Source organism: Triticum dicoccoides, chromosome 1B (assembly GCF_002162155.2).
Source record: "Triticum dicoccoides isolate Atlit2015 ecotype Zavitan chromosome 1B, WEW_v2.0, whole genome shotgun sequence".
In the NCBI taxonomy this organism is placed as follows: Eukaryota; Viridiplantae; Streptophyta; class Magnoliopsida; order Poales; family Poaceae; genus Triticum; species Triticum dicoccoides.
Genome location: NC_041381.1, coordinates 238,529,401 through 238,545,753, shown reverse-complemented (window position 1 = coordinate 238,545,753; position 16,353 = coordinate 238,529,401). Strand labels below are relative to the sequence as shown.

General features: G+C 48.0%; 1 protein-coding gene across 2 annotated transcripts in view; it reads left to right on the top strand.

The window, feature by feature from the left end:
• Window positions 1-11,196, top strand: part of LOC119329907 — a 30,812-nt gene extending 19,616 nt beyond the window's left edge. The window contains exons 3-7 of one of the 2 annotated variants that reach the window (XM_037603019.1): window positions 8,986-9,083; window positions 9,454-9,527; window positions 10,277-10,354; window positions 10,459-10,554; window positions 10,676-11,196. In XM_037603019.1, the coding sequence (XP_037458916.1) occupies window positions 8,986-9,083; window positions 9,454-9,527; window positions 10,277-10,354; window positions 10,459-10,554; window positions 10,676-10,936 (607 nt within the window). In that variant the 3' untranslated portion in view covers window positions 10,937-11,196. Of the gene's footprint in view, window positions 1-8,985; window positions 9,084-9,453; window positions 9,537-10,276; window positions 10,355-10,458; window positions 10,555-10,675 lie in introns of both variants that reach the window. The other variant, XM_037603010.1, reaches the window with a different exon arrangement.
• Window positions 11,197-16,353: the final 5,157 nt, after the last annotated feature.

The following is a 16,353-nucleotide window of genomic DNA, read 5'->3' as shown; positions in this document are numbered from 1 at the left end:
TGCCTTCCATTGCAGCAATTCCAGTGTGGTGCCCAGCTTTTTCTTGTCACCTACGCAATTCGGGTACAACAATTTTTTGTGATCCTCTAACATGTGATGCAACTTCTTCTTCTCCAAATCACTTGCGCAGTTTCTCTTTGCATCGGCAATGGCCCGACCTAAATCATCAACGGGCTCATCTGATGCCTCTTCTTCAGCTTCTTCCCGCATTGCTGGCTCAGCTTCTTCCCGCATTACCGGCTCAACTTCTTCCCCCATTGTTGTATCATCGTATTCAGGGAACCCATGGCCAGGATAGCTGTCGTCGTCCTCTTCTTCTTCATTGTCTTCCATCATAACCCCTCTTTCTCCGTGCTTGGTCCAAACATTATAGTGGGGCATGAAACTGGACTCAAACAGGTGGACGTGAATGGTTCTTGACGTAGAGTAATTGCGACCATTCTTACAGCCAGCACATGGACAAGGCATAAAACCATCCGTCCGCTTGTTTGCCTCAGCTGCAAGCAGAAAAGTATGCACGCCCTCAACGAACTGGGGAAAGCATCGGTCATCGTACATCCATTGCCGGCTCATCTTCATTACACAACACCGAATAGACCAAATTAATACAAGTTCATACATAAAGTTCATACAACACTTAAATGCAACAAACAAATAACTCTCTAGCTAAAGCATTTAAATGCAACAACAAATGCGATCAAGATCGCAACTAAGGTAACAATTGATCCAACAGCATAATGATACCAAGCCTCACTATCGATGGCATATTTTCTAATCTTTCTAATCTTCAAACGCATTTTCTCCTTCTTGATCTTGTGATCATCGACGACATCGGCAACGTGCAACTCCAATTCCATCTTCTCCCCCTCAATTCTTTTCAATTTTTCTTTCAAGTACTTGTTTTCTCTTTCAACTAAATTTAACCTCTCGACAATAGGGTCGGTTGGAATTTTCGGTTCACATACCTCCTAGATAAAAATATCTATGTCAACTTGATGGGCATAATTTGTCATAAACACGAAATGCAACAAATAGTTTTAAAAGAGAATATACCACATCCGAATCATAACAAGGACGAGGGCCGACGGGGACGGATATCAAAACCATGGCACTATGTATAACAAAGAACGTACGGGTAAGATAATTATTATACGAGTAACTATATATCCAAATCACACAAACATCAATTTTTTATATAAAATTTCATGAACAAGAGGCTCACCACAAGGTGGTGCCGGCGACGGGCGATGCGGGCGATCGACGGTGGTTACGACGGAGATTTAGAAGGCACTAAGTAAACCACACCTACATATGCAAACTAAATGTTATTTTGACCTCAAATTGCATATAAATCAAATACTAGCACATATATATATTTCCTCCCAAATTACTAAACTCACAAATTAATAACTATATAAAGCATTGCAAGAGCTAATCTAGCAATGAGAGATGAAAGGACAAAGTTGCTAACCTTTGTGATCACTTGAATGGATGGGGGCCTTCAAATCTTGACAAATTTTGGGCAAAATATGTGATGAGCTCGAGGGGAGAAGAGGAAGAACAGAGAGGAGAGGAGAGGGGAAAGGGGGAAGAACAGAGCGAGCTGGACGAAGGGTTTATATGCAGGAGGACCTATAGTACCGGTTCGTGGCACGAACCGGTACTAAAGGTGCCGGGTGGGGCCCAGACTGGCAACATCCTGTCACCACCCTCATTAGTACCGGTTCGTGGCACGAACCGGTGCTAAAGGTTAGCCACGAACCGGTACTAATGGGAGCGGCCCGGCTAGCCGTTGGAACCGGCACTAATGTATACATTTGTGCCGGCTCTAATACAAACCGGCACTAATGTGCTTCACGTTTGACCCTTTTTCTACTAGTGCGTTCTTCTCCGTGAGGAGGTCTTGATGGTCTTCCCTAGAAAGGGGTCTTGAATCCGCTTGGGGGATCTTCTCCGAAGAGGTCGTGAGCTCCGAGGAGAAGTAACCAAGTGGATGAGCAAGGCTCTCACACAAATATGAGCTAAACCAATGCTAACCCTAGCTAGGAGGTGGGAGAGGCCTATTTATAGTTTTAGTGCAAAAGGGGGCGAAGTGAAGGGGTACATGGGCTTCGGCCCGAAACTGTGCGCAGACAGGTAGAGGACGTCCGCTGGGGACCGGTCGTCCGGTGGCTCATGGGGGTCCGGACGTTCGGTGTCGTCGGACGTCCGCTAGATGCGTTCTGTGAAGGAGGCACCGGTCGTCCGGTATCTTCATACTTCCGTTAATATCCATTCTGTTGGGGTGGGGGGGTGCCGGACGTCCGGTGACTTCGGTCGTCCGCTCGCTGGAGAGTGTGGCCGGTCCTCCGGTCCGGGCCGGACGTCCGCTCGCTGGGGCCTGCGTTGGCTGGGACTTGGCAGCTGGGCTTCAGGCGCCGGACGTCCGGTCCCGACCGGGCGTCCGGTGGCTGGAGTTTTCTCCGGTAGATCTTCTTCTTGACCTTCGCGGTTGGTAGCCTTGCCTTCTTGTCCGATGGATGTAGATGTACCATGGCTTTCCTCCAGGTACCTGATCACACACAGAGTGTCCATATGAGGTAGTAGCCAAGTCTCGTGAGTAGAGAGAGGAAGTTCGGAGAGGAGCGAGTTCACCTTATCTTCGATAGCCTTTGCTCTAGCTCTTGTCATGGGTCCAAGTGGTGTTGAGGGAGATGTAGACGCGTCCATGGGGATGAGCGAGGGATGCTCCGCATCAAACCCCTTGGCCACCAAGCGCGCCTTGTGCTTCTGAACATTGCCGCTGATGTCGCGCTTGAGCTTGTACACCCACTTGAGCCCGATGGCCTTGTGGCCTGCCGGCAGCTCAGTGAGCCGCCAAGTCTTGTTGGCGACGATCGATGCCATCTCCTCGTCCATGGCGCGGCGCCACGCACCCTCCTCCTCTGCCTCTCGCAAAGGTTTTGGGTTCGTCGATCTCGCCAAGGTAGAGCTCGTCCTTGTGGGCCAGCATGACATAGTCCTCGTACTGCCGGTTCGGCTGCACAATGCCATCGCGAGCGCGCGTCGTCATGCGGTGCTGCTGGTGCTGTGGCTCATCGTGGTGCCCGTCCGTGTCACTGGCGGGCTCGGCCGCGGCGATCGGACCTGTCTAAGAGGCGCGCTGCGGGCTAGATGAGCTTGCACTGCGTGCGCTTTCCTCCTGTGGCGTTGGAGCTCCTGCCGCAGTGTTCTCCTTCGGCGGTGTTGCAGGTGCGCCCGACTCTGCGCTCGCTGGTCGGCGCGTCGTGGTACGTGTCAGCGTGTAGGAGAAGGTGTCGACGGTGAAATCCACGCCCGCTGGCGCCGCCTCGTTCGCCTCCCAGTCCCACTGTGCACTCTTGTCGCAGACCACGTCGCGAGAGACGTGTACACGGCCGCGGGCTGGGTCGTAGACGCGGTACGCCGCCGTTCCTGGCTCGTACGCGAGGAAGATCATGGGAGTGCTCCGGTCGTCCAACTTCGCCGCGTGTGGTTTCACCACCTTGACATGAGCGACACAGCCGAAGACGCGTAAGTGGCTCACATCAGGTTTGTGACCATGCCATACCTCGTAGGGCGTTCTGCCGTCGACGCTCTTCATCGGTGATCTATTGAGGAGGTAGACGGCTGTGGTGACCGCCTCCCCCCAGAAGCGTGCTGGTACCCCCTTGGCCTTCATCAGGCTCCATGCGGCAACGAAGATCGTCTGATTTCGCCGCTCCACCATTCCGTTCTGCTGCGGTGAGTAGGGCGCCGTCAGCTGGCGCCCCATGCCCTCCTCAGCGCAGAAGGTGGTGAACGTGGCAGACGTGAACTCGCCTCCACGGTCCGTGCGGAGCAGGCGCAGTTTCCACCCTGTTTCCACCTCCACCCCGGCCTTGAAGTGCTTGATCGTCGTCGCGGCTTCGTCCTTCGTGGTGAGCAGCATGAGCCACATATAGCGGCTCAGGTCGTCGACGAGGAGGAGGAAGTAGCGCTTGCCCCCGGCCGTGGCCGGCGCTATCGGGCCGCACAGGTCGCCGTGGACGAGATCCAGCAGGCCATCTGCTCGCCCCTTCGCCGCCTGCGGAAACGGCGCCCTCCTTTGCTTCCCTGCCAAGCAGCTGTCGCAGAGCTGCTGGGCGTGCTCGATCACCGGCAGGCCCCGAACCATATCGTGGCGCGCGAGCTTGTGGAGCGCATCGAAGTTGAGGTGCCCGTAGCGTTCGTGCCACCTCCAGGCTAGCTCCCCGGTGCGCGCAGCGAGGCATACCGGCTGTGTGGCGTCGAGGGTGACCACGTACAGGCGGTTCCGCGTGCTCAACCCTGATGAGAAGCCGTTGCTGCTGGTCGCGCAAGCGCAGGACGCCATGCTCGATGAGGACCTGGCAGCCGTTTTCGTCGAGCTGACCGAGGCTGATGATGTTGCTGCGGAGGCGGGGAATGTAGTACACATCAGTCAGAGCTCGGTGCTCACCATTGCGGCACGCGAAGATGATCGTGCCTCATCCTTGGATCTCCACCACGGATCCATCCCTGAATTTGACCGTGCCCGCGATGCCGGTGTCGAGCTCGGAGAAGACGCCTCTGACGCCGGTCATGTGATTGCTGGATCCGGTGTCGAGGAACCAGACGTCGTTGGCATGGGCCTCCCTCGAGAGGAAAACCTGATCCTCGACCAGCGTCACGTCTGTGGGCGCGCCCGTAGCTCGCACGTTTGTCGGGGCGTTGCCGCGCGCCGCCTGGGGCGCCCCCGGTGGCTGTATCGTGGTCATCAGGAGTGCGGGGCCCCGTTCGTGCAGGGTGCAAGCCCTCGCCAGCAGGAGACCCACGTCGTCGTCGTCGGTCCTGGCAAGGTTGGCCTTTGGCTGGAGCTGGGGTTGGGCCGCCGGTGGCTGTGCCGGCACCGGCTGGCCCTGGCCCTTGCGCTCTCATCGCGGTTCCTTGCAATCCCTGGACAAATGCCCGAGCTTGTTACAGTTGTAGCATTTCACCTTTGACATGTCGCGCCCACGTCGCTGTCCGCCGCCGCCACCCTGCGCCTTGCCCTGACGCTGGCCACCGCCACCAGACGAGCCAGAGCCTTGCCTCAGCTCCTGCTGGCCCTTCCGTGCGTACCACTCCTGTTCAGTGAGCAGGAGCTGCCCGCCGTGGCCTTTCGCGTCGGCGCGGTAGCGCTCCTTGGCGGAGCGGAGACGGCCGACGAACTCCTACACCGTTAGGTTCCTGAGATCAAGGAGGGTGATCTGGGTGTACCGAGCCGGCACGACGCGCTGGAACTTCTGCACCACGCGCACCTCCTCCACGTTGTCGCCCAGCGACCGGAGATTGTTGACGAGGGTGGTGATGCGCATGGCGAAGCCGTCCAGGGTCTCGCCATCCCTGAACGCGATCTACTCAAAGTCAGACCGGAGACGCTGCGCCGTGGCCTCTCGGACGCGGGTCACACCCATCCGCATCGTGCGCACGGCCTCCCAGGCTTCGTACGCGGAATTCTTGACGGCAAGGACGCCGTGCATCTCCGGGGGCACCGCCCGAATCAGTGCGGCGAGCGCCGCCATGTCCTCACGGTCCGTGACCATGCCCTCGCCGAGCATGGCCTCCCAGAGGCCCTGCGCGCGCAGGTTGATCTGCATGACCAACGACCATTCGATGTAGTTGGTGGAGGTCAAGGTGGGGTAGACGATCGTGCCGCCGTGCCCGGCGGATTCCCGGATCACGCGCTCGTGGACGACCACCTCGCCCGTGTTCCTCCTGACGCGGCTGCGCCCGCGGCTTCGGCCGCGCGTCTCCGTAAGCGCCTATGGCGTTGCCTCCCTGCCGGTTCCCTGGGCAGCCGCGGCTGGTGCCTCGTCGGCGCCGGCCTCCCTGCTGCCCGCCATGGTCCCTCGTTGCCGGTGGCTCTGATGCCAATTGTCAGGCAGCGGCCGCGCTCTCTTGCTCTCTCGCTCTCTGAACTCTCTCTCTCTGAACTCAAGGAGACGAGTGATTTGCGCAGTGCACAACTAATACTGCTTTTTTGTCTTCTCTTCCTCTTATTCTGCTCTTCCTAACAGACACGGCCGATGCGCACGCCACTGCCCCATCCAAGCTGAACGTGCCATCCCACGTTCGCGGAGTAGGCGTGCTCACCGCGGCCATCATCTACACCTAGTCACGCTTGGCGCGCACAGATCGCGTGCTCGGCGTCTTATGCATGCAAGAAGCAAAACCCGGTCCAGCTACGAGATGGGTCAGGGTTTAACTAACAATGCTATTAATTAAGGATAGTTGCTGACTACATTGATCCCACGTTTAAGGCCTCGAGTAGCCTCTACGTAAGGTGAGTGTTGAAATATATTGCCCACCCTTCTCCATGTTAAGGAGTATTAGTATTGGTCTAGGAGTCCTTATTAGTCTATGTTTAGTTTCCTTACACCTCAAGTCATATGTAATATATATATGCCCCTTGGGCCTTCAATAAAGATAAGTTGCTTTCCTAACATGGTATTAGAGCTTAGGTTATTTTTTTTCGGTGCCGCAACTCGCCCTTCCGATCGAGTTCTTCCTCTCGATCTCTCGATCCAATCTTGCTCGCGCCGCTGCCCTTTTCTCATGGCCGACACTGCTTCAAGCACGCCTCAATCTACACCACGATACGCCGGCTCCTGCCCACCCGCCCGCCCGCCCGCTGAAGCCTGTTCCCGTGTTGATTCGCTGGATGTCCCGCGCTGCCTGAAACAGAGCTCCAGCTTGCCTGTGCAACTCGGGAGGCTGCTGGATGGGGTGCTGCCACGTGGTGCTCCTACCTGCTACGTGCTGCTGCTACGTGGTACTACTGCCTGCTACTACGTGTTGCTGCTAGTTCCCCATGGATCTAGTTCCGCCGTCCGGCTGCCTGCTTTGCTTTCGCTGTGTCTTGGTCCGGCTACGTGTTGCTGTGTCTCGGTCTGCTGCTTGATCTCGTAAAAAAAAATCTTTATGTTTCTTCCGCTGCTAGATTTTCCATCTATCTATTGCATCTAATATTGCTTTTAGTTTTCTTTTCTTCCATTGCGTCCACCAAATCCGTTAATATTTTGTGTTTCTCATGCCATACGAGTCCGTCCGTCAGCCATTTTCTGGTCATTGTCCTCTGTATAGGATTTCTGTGGCCTCTCTTTGCATTGTTGATCTAAGCCCATTCTCTTGCCGCCGAGCTTCTTTCGCCGTCGGTTTTCATGGACCATGATTCTTTAAGCAATGCTTCTCTTGATGTGCCATCTTCTTTCGACAACCCATCTTCTCTTGATACTTCTCTTTATCTTCTATCGATGCGGTGTCTTCCTCTGATGTGCCATCTCTTCGTTATCCCCTTTGGCGACTTAACAGGTTTTGAAGACTCTTCATGCTACGACGACACTCTCAAGACGCGGATTTGAATTATCAATTTTTTTAGTATTACACTTCTTCAAATACAATGCTATTGCATACGCTTTGCATTTGAGGGCGGGTGTTAAGGAGTATTAGTATTGGTCTAGGAGTCCTTATTAGTCTATGTTTAGTTTCCTTACACCTCAAGTCATATGTAATATATATATGCCCCTTGGGCCTTCAATAAAGATAAGTTGCTTTCCTAACACTCCAGACTTTTGGATGAACTGGCTGGTGCATGAATTCAGTAGACTGAGGTGTGTTCCGCAGTGCTACCCTATTCACTCGAGATTAAGCTTTATTTACTTTAGGTTATTTTTCTTAATCTGTACAGATATGCTCTCAGTTTCGCTGCATTTGTAGTTCGCAGCTAGTTACGTAAACTGTGAAGTACTAGTCAAGTAGCAGTACTTGTTAGTTTGATAGAGTGCACTACTACTAGAGTAGTCTTCACTGTTCACAATAGTGTTCCACGTTATTGAAATTTTTCGTATGCTTATCTACTTGCAACCATTATGTGTGGTGCTGTTCAATGATCACTGATGTTTATATGAGCAAGAAACATACTAGCTACTTTGGTTATTCTTATACAATTGCCAGGTTAATTTGATATAGTTGCCAGCTTTTCTAATACAGCTGCAAGTTTTTCTAAAGCAAATACCGAGCCCTCTAGTTTAGCTACCACGTTGTTCTTGTACAATTGCCAGGTTGGTCTAATAGAGGTGCCAGGCTGGTCTGATATACTCCCTCCGTCCAAAAATACTTGTCGTTGAAATGGATAAATATAGATGTATCTAGAACTAAAATATGTCTTGATACATCCATTTCTAGGACAAGTATTTCCGGACAGAGGGAGTAGTTGCCAGGTTTTCTATTACAGTTGCATATATTTCTAATACTGTTGCCAAGTTCTTTTAAAGCAAGTACTGGCTTTTCAATTTATTTACCAGGTTCTTATACAGTTGCCAAGTCGGTCTGATAGAGTTGCTAGTTTTTTCAAAATCAACTACCAGGTTGCTTAGACACCCTTGCTAGGTTTTCTGATATACTGTAGTTGACAGTTTCCTCAAAAGCAATTACCAGGTTATCCGATGCAGCTATCAACTTGTTTAAGAACAGGTACCAGGTTTACTATCAGTTGCCGGGTTCTCCGATTTGTGTAGTACGTATATGCATAGACTCCCGGAGTAGAGGGCCAAAGCACAAAAAGCTGTTGTGTTTATTTGGTTGTTCGTTACCATCTACCTATTTTAGCTACAGTAACTAGGCAATTACAAAGCCATGTGCTGGCCTATCAGATTTCTGGCATTGTTCAAAATTTTATTAGCATCACCTAGCAATCTCTTATACTCATACCACACAATTCCTGTAGTGCACCATAGCAGAAAAAGGCTAGCACACCCAACTCCCGCCCAACAGTTCACGCATGTCAAAGGGAATCAGTTGGTTGGCTGCTCGCGCCGCACACTAAGTTTCCGATCTATATTTAGCTATCTATCATAGATCACACTGATTTGTGCATATCAAGCCAGTTGTGGTGGTGTCTCTGTGATTTTAGTTCTTTCCTCTTCTTTTTTAATATAGATATATTTGAATCATTATACTTTTCTGCAGATATATTCAGGAAAATTATTCCAAAATTCGGGATGTTGAGAAGGAGCTAGAGAATCTTACTCTAGAAGTTAAACTGACAGCTGGACCAAAGAAAGCAGGTAAACTAATACTCCCTCCATTCCATAATATAGTGCGTATATATTTTTCAGAAGTAAAACTTCATAAACATTTACCAAGTTTATAGAGAAAAATATCGAGATATACAATACCAAATACATATCATTATATTCATCATAAGGCATAGTTTCTTATTGTATTTATTTGGTGTTATAGATATCGATAAATTTCTCTATATACTTGGTCAAACTTTATTAAGCTTGATTTTTGAAAAAAAATTCTGTACGCGCTACATTGTAGAATGTTTTAAAAGGGAGTAGTTCTTTTGAGGCATACACATGGTTTAGCTTTTGTACATGCACTACTTCCACTTGGCTAAACTGATTATACTCTTATTTTTCCTGGTTCCAGCACTCGAGCATTTGAGGAAAAAGATTGAGATGTCAACTGAGCGAATACGTTTGGCTAAGGTGAAAGAGGACGAGGTAAAAAAGGTTGGACTTCTTCCCTCCTGATTATAATACAGTGACTTGTCATTATCTTATACAATTGTTTTGCTCCCTTCCAAAATATTTCCATCTGTTTGATTTTCAGTTACTAGCTACCTGTGTTGTGGATGAAATGGAAGATGCAACTTGTTTTGCAAGAAAACATAATACTGTTAGAGTATCACTATCACCTGTAGGGCAAACCCTAATACTGTTGGTTGCATCTTTCAGCAAATGTCACATGCGAAATTTGAGTTCATGAGACAATATATAAGATGCATGGAGAATAAATTGCTATTGTAGATAAACTAAATAAACTGAATTTATATTTTCCTCTGAAACTGCAACTATTATGTGTCTATTCGGATTATAACTTAAATTAGAATGCTATTAAACAAATGTAATATTGGAGATCAAGTGCATTCTTGTACATTGAGTTTTAATATATGAGAAGTTAGAAAGAAGTTAAACTTATGCTTGTTGAAGTAATGTGACGGAGGGGAATCTCTTCTGGTCCGGTATCTCAGTGTTAATGCCCAAAGAGAGGGAAACAGGGAGGATCCAGGAAGCGGGTGTTTAGTGAACTCCTATAATGATTTTTTTCTTCTGTTATAGTCTGGAACAAGTGTTTATTTTCTCTACGGAAATGCTTGTAATTAATCATTTTTTCTCCGGTTACATAATACTGTATGATTTAGCTGTTTGCTTTATATTGTTGATCTGTTAAATAACTTTTGCTAGTTTAGGCCTGGGAAGCTGCTGCACAAGTTGTTAAAGAGGAAGAGGAGGCTAAGCAGAGGCTATGTGACGATCTGAACCGGTTGGTATGTGTTTCCTTTTTTCTAGTCCTTATTCGCACACATAATGATCTTTTTCTTATTACATCATCGATTCAGTTGAGAATATCTTGGTTATTTGTTTCAATTAGGTTCAAGAGAGTGCGGCTTCACAATATTCGAGGTTAGAAGAGTTAAAGAAGCGTTTGGAATGTCTAAATCCCATCAGGGCTTCTGTCGATGTTTCTGTAAGTCGAGACATGTTTCTTTCCTGATAGCTATAGTTAGTTATTTCTTGCTGATGTTTGCATGCACATTCTTGTTTTTCGTCTCAGTTGAGTTGTACATTCTCGTGTTTATAATTATCAGGGTATCAACACTGTACAGCAGGCTACCACAGATTCGGTACCTCAGCAACCCACCTCACAAAATCTAGCGAATGCAATTGCCCCTGCAAGCAATGTCCACAAGCCCGCCACCAGCGGATCACAGCAACAAAGACCTGCTGAGGCGGAAAGGAAGCAGAGATCATCAAACTCGGGAGGAAGAGGGAGAGGCGGTGTGATGGTCCTCCCCAAGGGAAGGGGAAGCTCTGGATCAGGATGGACAGGTGCTGGGTTTGAGACATGATGCTGGGATCCGTAGTTATATATACTTGAAAGAATTGGCATGGTTGTCTTGGTATAAAACGATGGCTTGGTTGGAACTGGAAGGCTGAAAGTGTAATGGAATGTCGATCCTTTTTGGATGTATATGTTGTGCAACAATAGAACATGTTATTCTTGAGAGCTGTAAGTTGTAAAACACCTGTAGTGTAACTGCCAATGCAGTCACTTCATTATTAGTACTAGCAAAAGAGCCCGTGCGTTGCAACGGGAGAAAAAACATAACACACACTCTTAACCCAACAACCATCACTCAATAGGTCCATCTCTTTTATATTTGCGAGGCATCATATTTGTGTTGCCGCTTATCCTCCTTCTCACCCTCGCCGGCGATGGCCTCGGTGTTCGCATAAAACAACAAAAAATATGTTTGAATATGGTTAATCCTAAGGTGTCTCTCTCTCCCTCTCTCCTCCCTCGCCCCCCTCCCCTCTCTCTCTCACTTTCTCTCATTCTCGCGATGAGAAATCTGTTGTTTTCCCCTGCGACATTTTTCTGAGGTATGCATGTGTAGTTATTGATATTTTCTTTTGCCTATATGGTTATAGCGGGGTGTTTATTTGCAATCCAGATCGCCGCCGGTATGAAAGAAAAACGGATCTTGCGCTAGAAATTATAATTTTGCTTTCAAAACAATATTTAAAAAATATTTAACAGGTAAAATTAACATCATATTTAGATTTCATACATTTTTCTAATAAAATTTCATATATAATATGTTAAAATCGAAGTTACGGTTTAAAAGATACGGATAATTTAGCAAATCATTTGTTTGATTTAAATATATTCCAAAATAATATTAACAATACTTAATAGGTAAAAATAATCTTATATTCATATTCTACATATTTTTCTAATCAAATTTCATATATAACATGTTTAAAAAAGTATTTGTTTGACTTAAATATGATCCGCGGATGAATTTCCTAAAATGTTAGGGGGGTTTTCGGAAAACGTAAAATAACGGTTCTGGTGTGACTTAAATCCGGACGGCGGGTTGATTTCAAGAAAACACATGGACTTTTGTGTAAAATACGAAAAATGATTCGTTTTGACTTAAAACAGGACTGCGGGTTGAATTCTCTGAAATAGAGGGACTTTTCTAAAAAATCCCATGACGGACGAAAGAAACCCAATTTACTTTATTATTAGGTAAAGATTGGAGTAAATATGCTGCTAATACAGTCGTCTTATCTACCCCTGTAATATATAATATATGGTGGGATACGAAACTCCCCTCTCGTCCGCTCCCGCGAGCGGCGAGGCGACCACTAGCTCAGCTCCTCCAGTCCCCTCCCCCACCCCCTCGCCGCCGCTGGTTCACGCTGCCGGCCGGCGTCGGTGACGACGGGGCATCTTCCCCTTCCTCGCGGTGGACCAGCACGGAGGCGCGCGGCTCTGCAGGGCGGCGCGACGTGGTGGGGGCCAGGGCGGCACAATGGTGGCGATCAAGGTTGGCGGCGCGGGCGGCTGTGCATCAGGGGCGCGTTGGGGCGTGCCTGCGCGGGTGGCGGCGGCGAGCTCCTCGCCAGATCTGGATTAGGCGGTTGCTCCGGCCGGTGCCCAGCAGGTGGCGTGGGCTGAGGCGGCAAGGGCCTGCCGGCGGCGCGCGACGGCTGATGCGCTCGTCGTCGTCGGCATGGTGGTGGTGGTGGTGTTGCGTGCCGGCCAGATTTCGCCTTTTTTCCAGCCAGCGGCGCGGGTTTGGGCCCCTGGACCAGTGTGGTTGCGGTCCCGGTTGTGGGCGGCGGCGGCGAGGTGGCTTCGCCGTGCCGGCTCCACAGCAGCTCGGCGGGTCGACTGGGGTGGCGGCTGGCTTTTCGACGTCGGCTTGTCTGTAGGCGGCCCGTTTCGACCTTTGGCCCTCTCCTCGTCGTCTGGTTGCTACCTTCGTCGAAGGTCGGCCTTCCCCCGACTTCGGTCCATCGCTCGTCTCGCGCTCGGCCGCAGGACCGACCTCGTCTCGCGCCCGGCAGTAGGACCGACCTCGTCTCGCGCCCGGCAGCAGGACCGTGCTCGTCTCGCGCCCGACAGCAGGACATGTCGATGGAGGCCAATTTTGGGCGGCCTCTGGGTTTCGGCATTGGGGGCAGCCAGGGGTGCGAAAGGCGGTTCCTTTCCGCTCGTATCTTTGGTTGGGGTTGCGGTGGGTCTCGAGTGAGGTGGTGTCAAGGTCTTGGATGCCAGGGCGGTGGCCTTGGTGGTGGCTTCGCGATGCTCTTGGGCAGAGCCCGTGGTTAGGTGCTGCCCGGTGGCCATGGCCGTGTGGGCGGCGTGGTCAATGGGTTGTGGCATCCAGTGGTGGTGAGTGTTGGACGGGGTGAAAATCTGATTTATCTTCGGATGGACTGGCGGCGGCGAAGCTCGCTCCCTTCTTGAAGGCGTCGTCGCTACTCTCATTGCCCGTCATGTTGCTCCAGGGGAAACTTTGATCCTCGGGTCGAGCAGTGACGGCGCTCTGATGTCGTAATCTTCCTGAAGGCGTCGCCTTGGAGCACAAGGTTCGTCATATGCAACTTCTTCTCTTCGCGTTGGCGTGTCCACGGTTGAGGACTCCGGTTGCTGTTGTAGTACTAGGGTTAGTGTTACTGCGCTCAGCGCCTATGTATCCAGTCTTTGTGTGCGTGTGTTGTGGTGGTGTGCGTTTGTATCTGAGCTGTAGTCGGTCATTGCTTTATATATAAAGCGGGGCGAAAGACTTTTTTGATATTATAATATATATATCTTTATCTTTACCTACTAACCAGTAGAACGCCAGTGCGTTGCTACGGGCTATAATGCATATAATAAATCAAACAAATAATTAAGGTCGTCTCGAAGCATCTCTCACTCTATCTCTCTCATACATCTGGCTGTGTACAGACACCAAACATGCACCTAGCGGGCTCCTCAAAATCCAACCGTCCGGATAGTCCGGGCTCCCCAAATTCAGCCCATATGTGGGTGAGAAATGTGGTTGTTTGGACTATCCGCCATGTTATCTCCAACACGCGGTCCCAACCGAATTACACATCCCAACACGCACCCTTCCGTTTTAAACCGGATGACGCCCACGTTATCTTCGCCATAGCACCAACGGTACTTCACACAGTTTTTCCCATGAATCGTCAACGTACTTTCCCATGGATCGTGAACGAGGAGTCCCCCGCCAACCACCCGGCTTTCCCCGCTGATCCCCTCCCCACTCGTGACGCCCCTTAGCCAAGACGGCAGATCAGATGCCTCCCGGGCCATTGCCACGTTGTAACATATACAGTTGAATGTCGTGCATTACCACGAAATAAAAATATGATGTTCGTTGTTGGACAAACAACTAATACGCCACTGTGTCCGTTATTAACTCCAACCATGAGAATCCGCATAATACTTATTTTCTCCAACTATGAGAATCCCTATAATACTTATTTACATCAACTATGAGAATCGACACGTCTTTCTTTGTCCTCTTCACTTTCATTCATGTGTTCTGCTTTCTTCCTCTGACCAACCAGCTGACCTAGATCTGCGAAAAGGAACAAAATTGTAAAGCAATATAGCATAGTAACGCATCACTTATATATTATGTATTGGCGAAAACATGTGATCATTTGCCCAGCAAATACCTTTCATTGAGTTAGTTATTATTACACGTGCATTGTTCCATTCACTCGACAATAAATGGATGATCTTTTCAATTTAAAATGCTATATGTGAACTACAAAGTGACCGAAGATCACAGTAGACGGAGATATTGCTACTAACTCAGCAGTTGGAACTACCGCGAATACTAATATTAGCTTTGACACTTGTCTATAGCTAAGTAATGCGATCAAATTTGTCTTCTTTTAAAAAACATGTAAGATCAGTTTCGTACTATTTTGAATGAATTGGCAATGTTCCTCAATTAAATTCGGCATAAGGCCTTTAATTAAAGTTGGTCCTCAGTTCTTGTTTTATGCTCATTTTATTTGGACCAACACAAAAGCTTTGTGTGAGTTTAATAAAGAACTCTAAGCTAACTCAAGTTTACACATAAACTCAAAATTACAAGGAAAATTGGAAAAATATAATGGTGCCATCTTCAAAAGGTTTCCTTTGCAAACTTAGCCACTGCCAATGGTTATCCAACAACAAACTAAAAAGATAATATAATCATTAAATATTACTCTAGAAGGAAGCTCGTCGCATGACAATTTGTACCATAAATCATGTTTACTACACAAGCAACTTTATATATACCATGTCCCAAATAAACTCTTAGAGAATAATCAAATGACGAGGTGAACAAGATCTCTAGCTCGTACCCAGAATTTAATGTTTTATGGGTATGTGCATCATTTGATGCACAGGCTTTTACGAAAAAACAGACTCGATTTTTCCTTATTCCGCGGGAGGCCTTTGACCAAGAATATTTCACCTAGAAGGATGAAATATATTCATAAAATTGTTAATACTTCAAATGGAATACGGAAAACTGAATGTCATAGCAGGATATATATAGGTCTCGGTTCAAGAGGAAGAAGCAGTATTAAGCACAAAGATGGATCTGCATGACAAGTAATATTTTTCTCGAAGTATATGTAGAAATAGTACACACACATGAAAAAAATAGTTCTGGCATGAGTGCTGAACGCAATTTTAAGAAAGCTATTACAGGTTCATTGCACTGCCGACTACAATATATTTTTCTGTAAAAGGTGCCACATACTTATTGGACTTTTGAATATTTTATATTTGAAAAGTTATAGAAGCCTCTAAAGCGTGATTAGTGAAATATTTGAATCTCATGCCTATAGAAATATACTACTGCCTAAGTTGACCAACTACATCCTTATATAATATTGGAAAAATCAGGGACCAAAGGACCATCTCTTCCTAATGCATAACCTGTAGAACTCCATTACTGCTTAAGTTGATCAACTACATCCTTGTCTAATATATAACGGATAAATCATAAATCAATGGACCATATGTTTCAGACGCTATTCCTCCTTTTGTGTTGTCTGTTTGATCATTAGCATTTATTTTTATCATCATGCTAGCAGTCATGTTCTGAAATTTCCAACTACAGAACTGCTCCGCCTACATCTTAATATATCATGCCTCGGCTATAAAGTTGACATAATCCTAAAATATTTGCTATATTATATTACAAAATTAGAATACCGATTTGTACTTATGAGAGTCTCGTAAGTTTCATGAGCACATCAAACTACGTACCAGTTAAGCATGTACACTGAAAATACTGCAGTAATGTTGTCCGTTTGAAATTCCAGATGATGCAGTTGTCAAAGAATGCCTCTGCATGACTTGCACCAAAATAATACATGTCACATATTACCGCCAACTGATAGTAATTCTAAGAGTTCAACGAAGTGCAAAACTTTGAATATCTAAAAAATA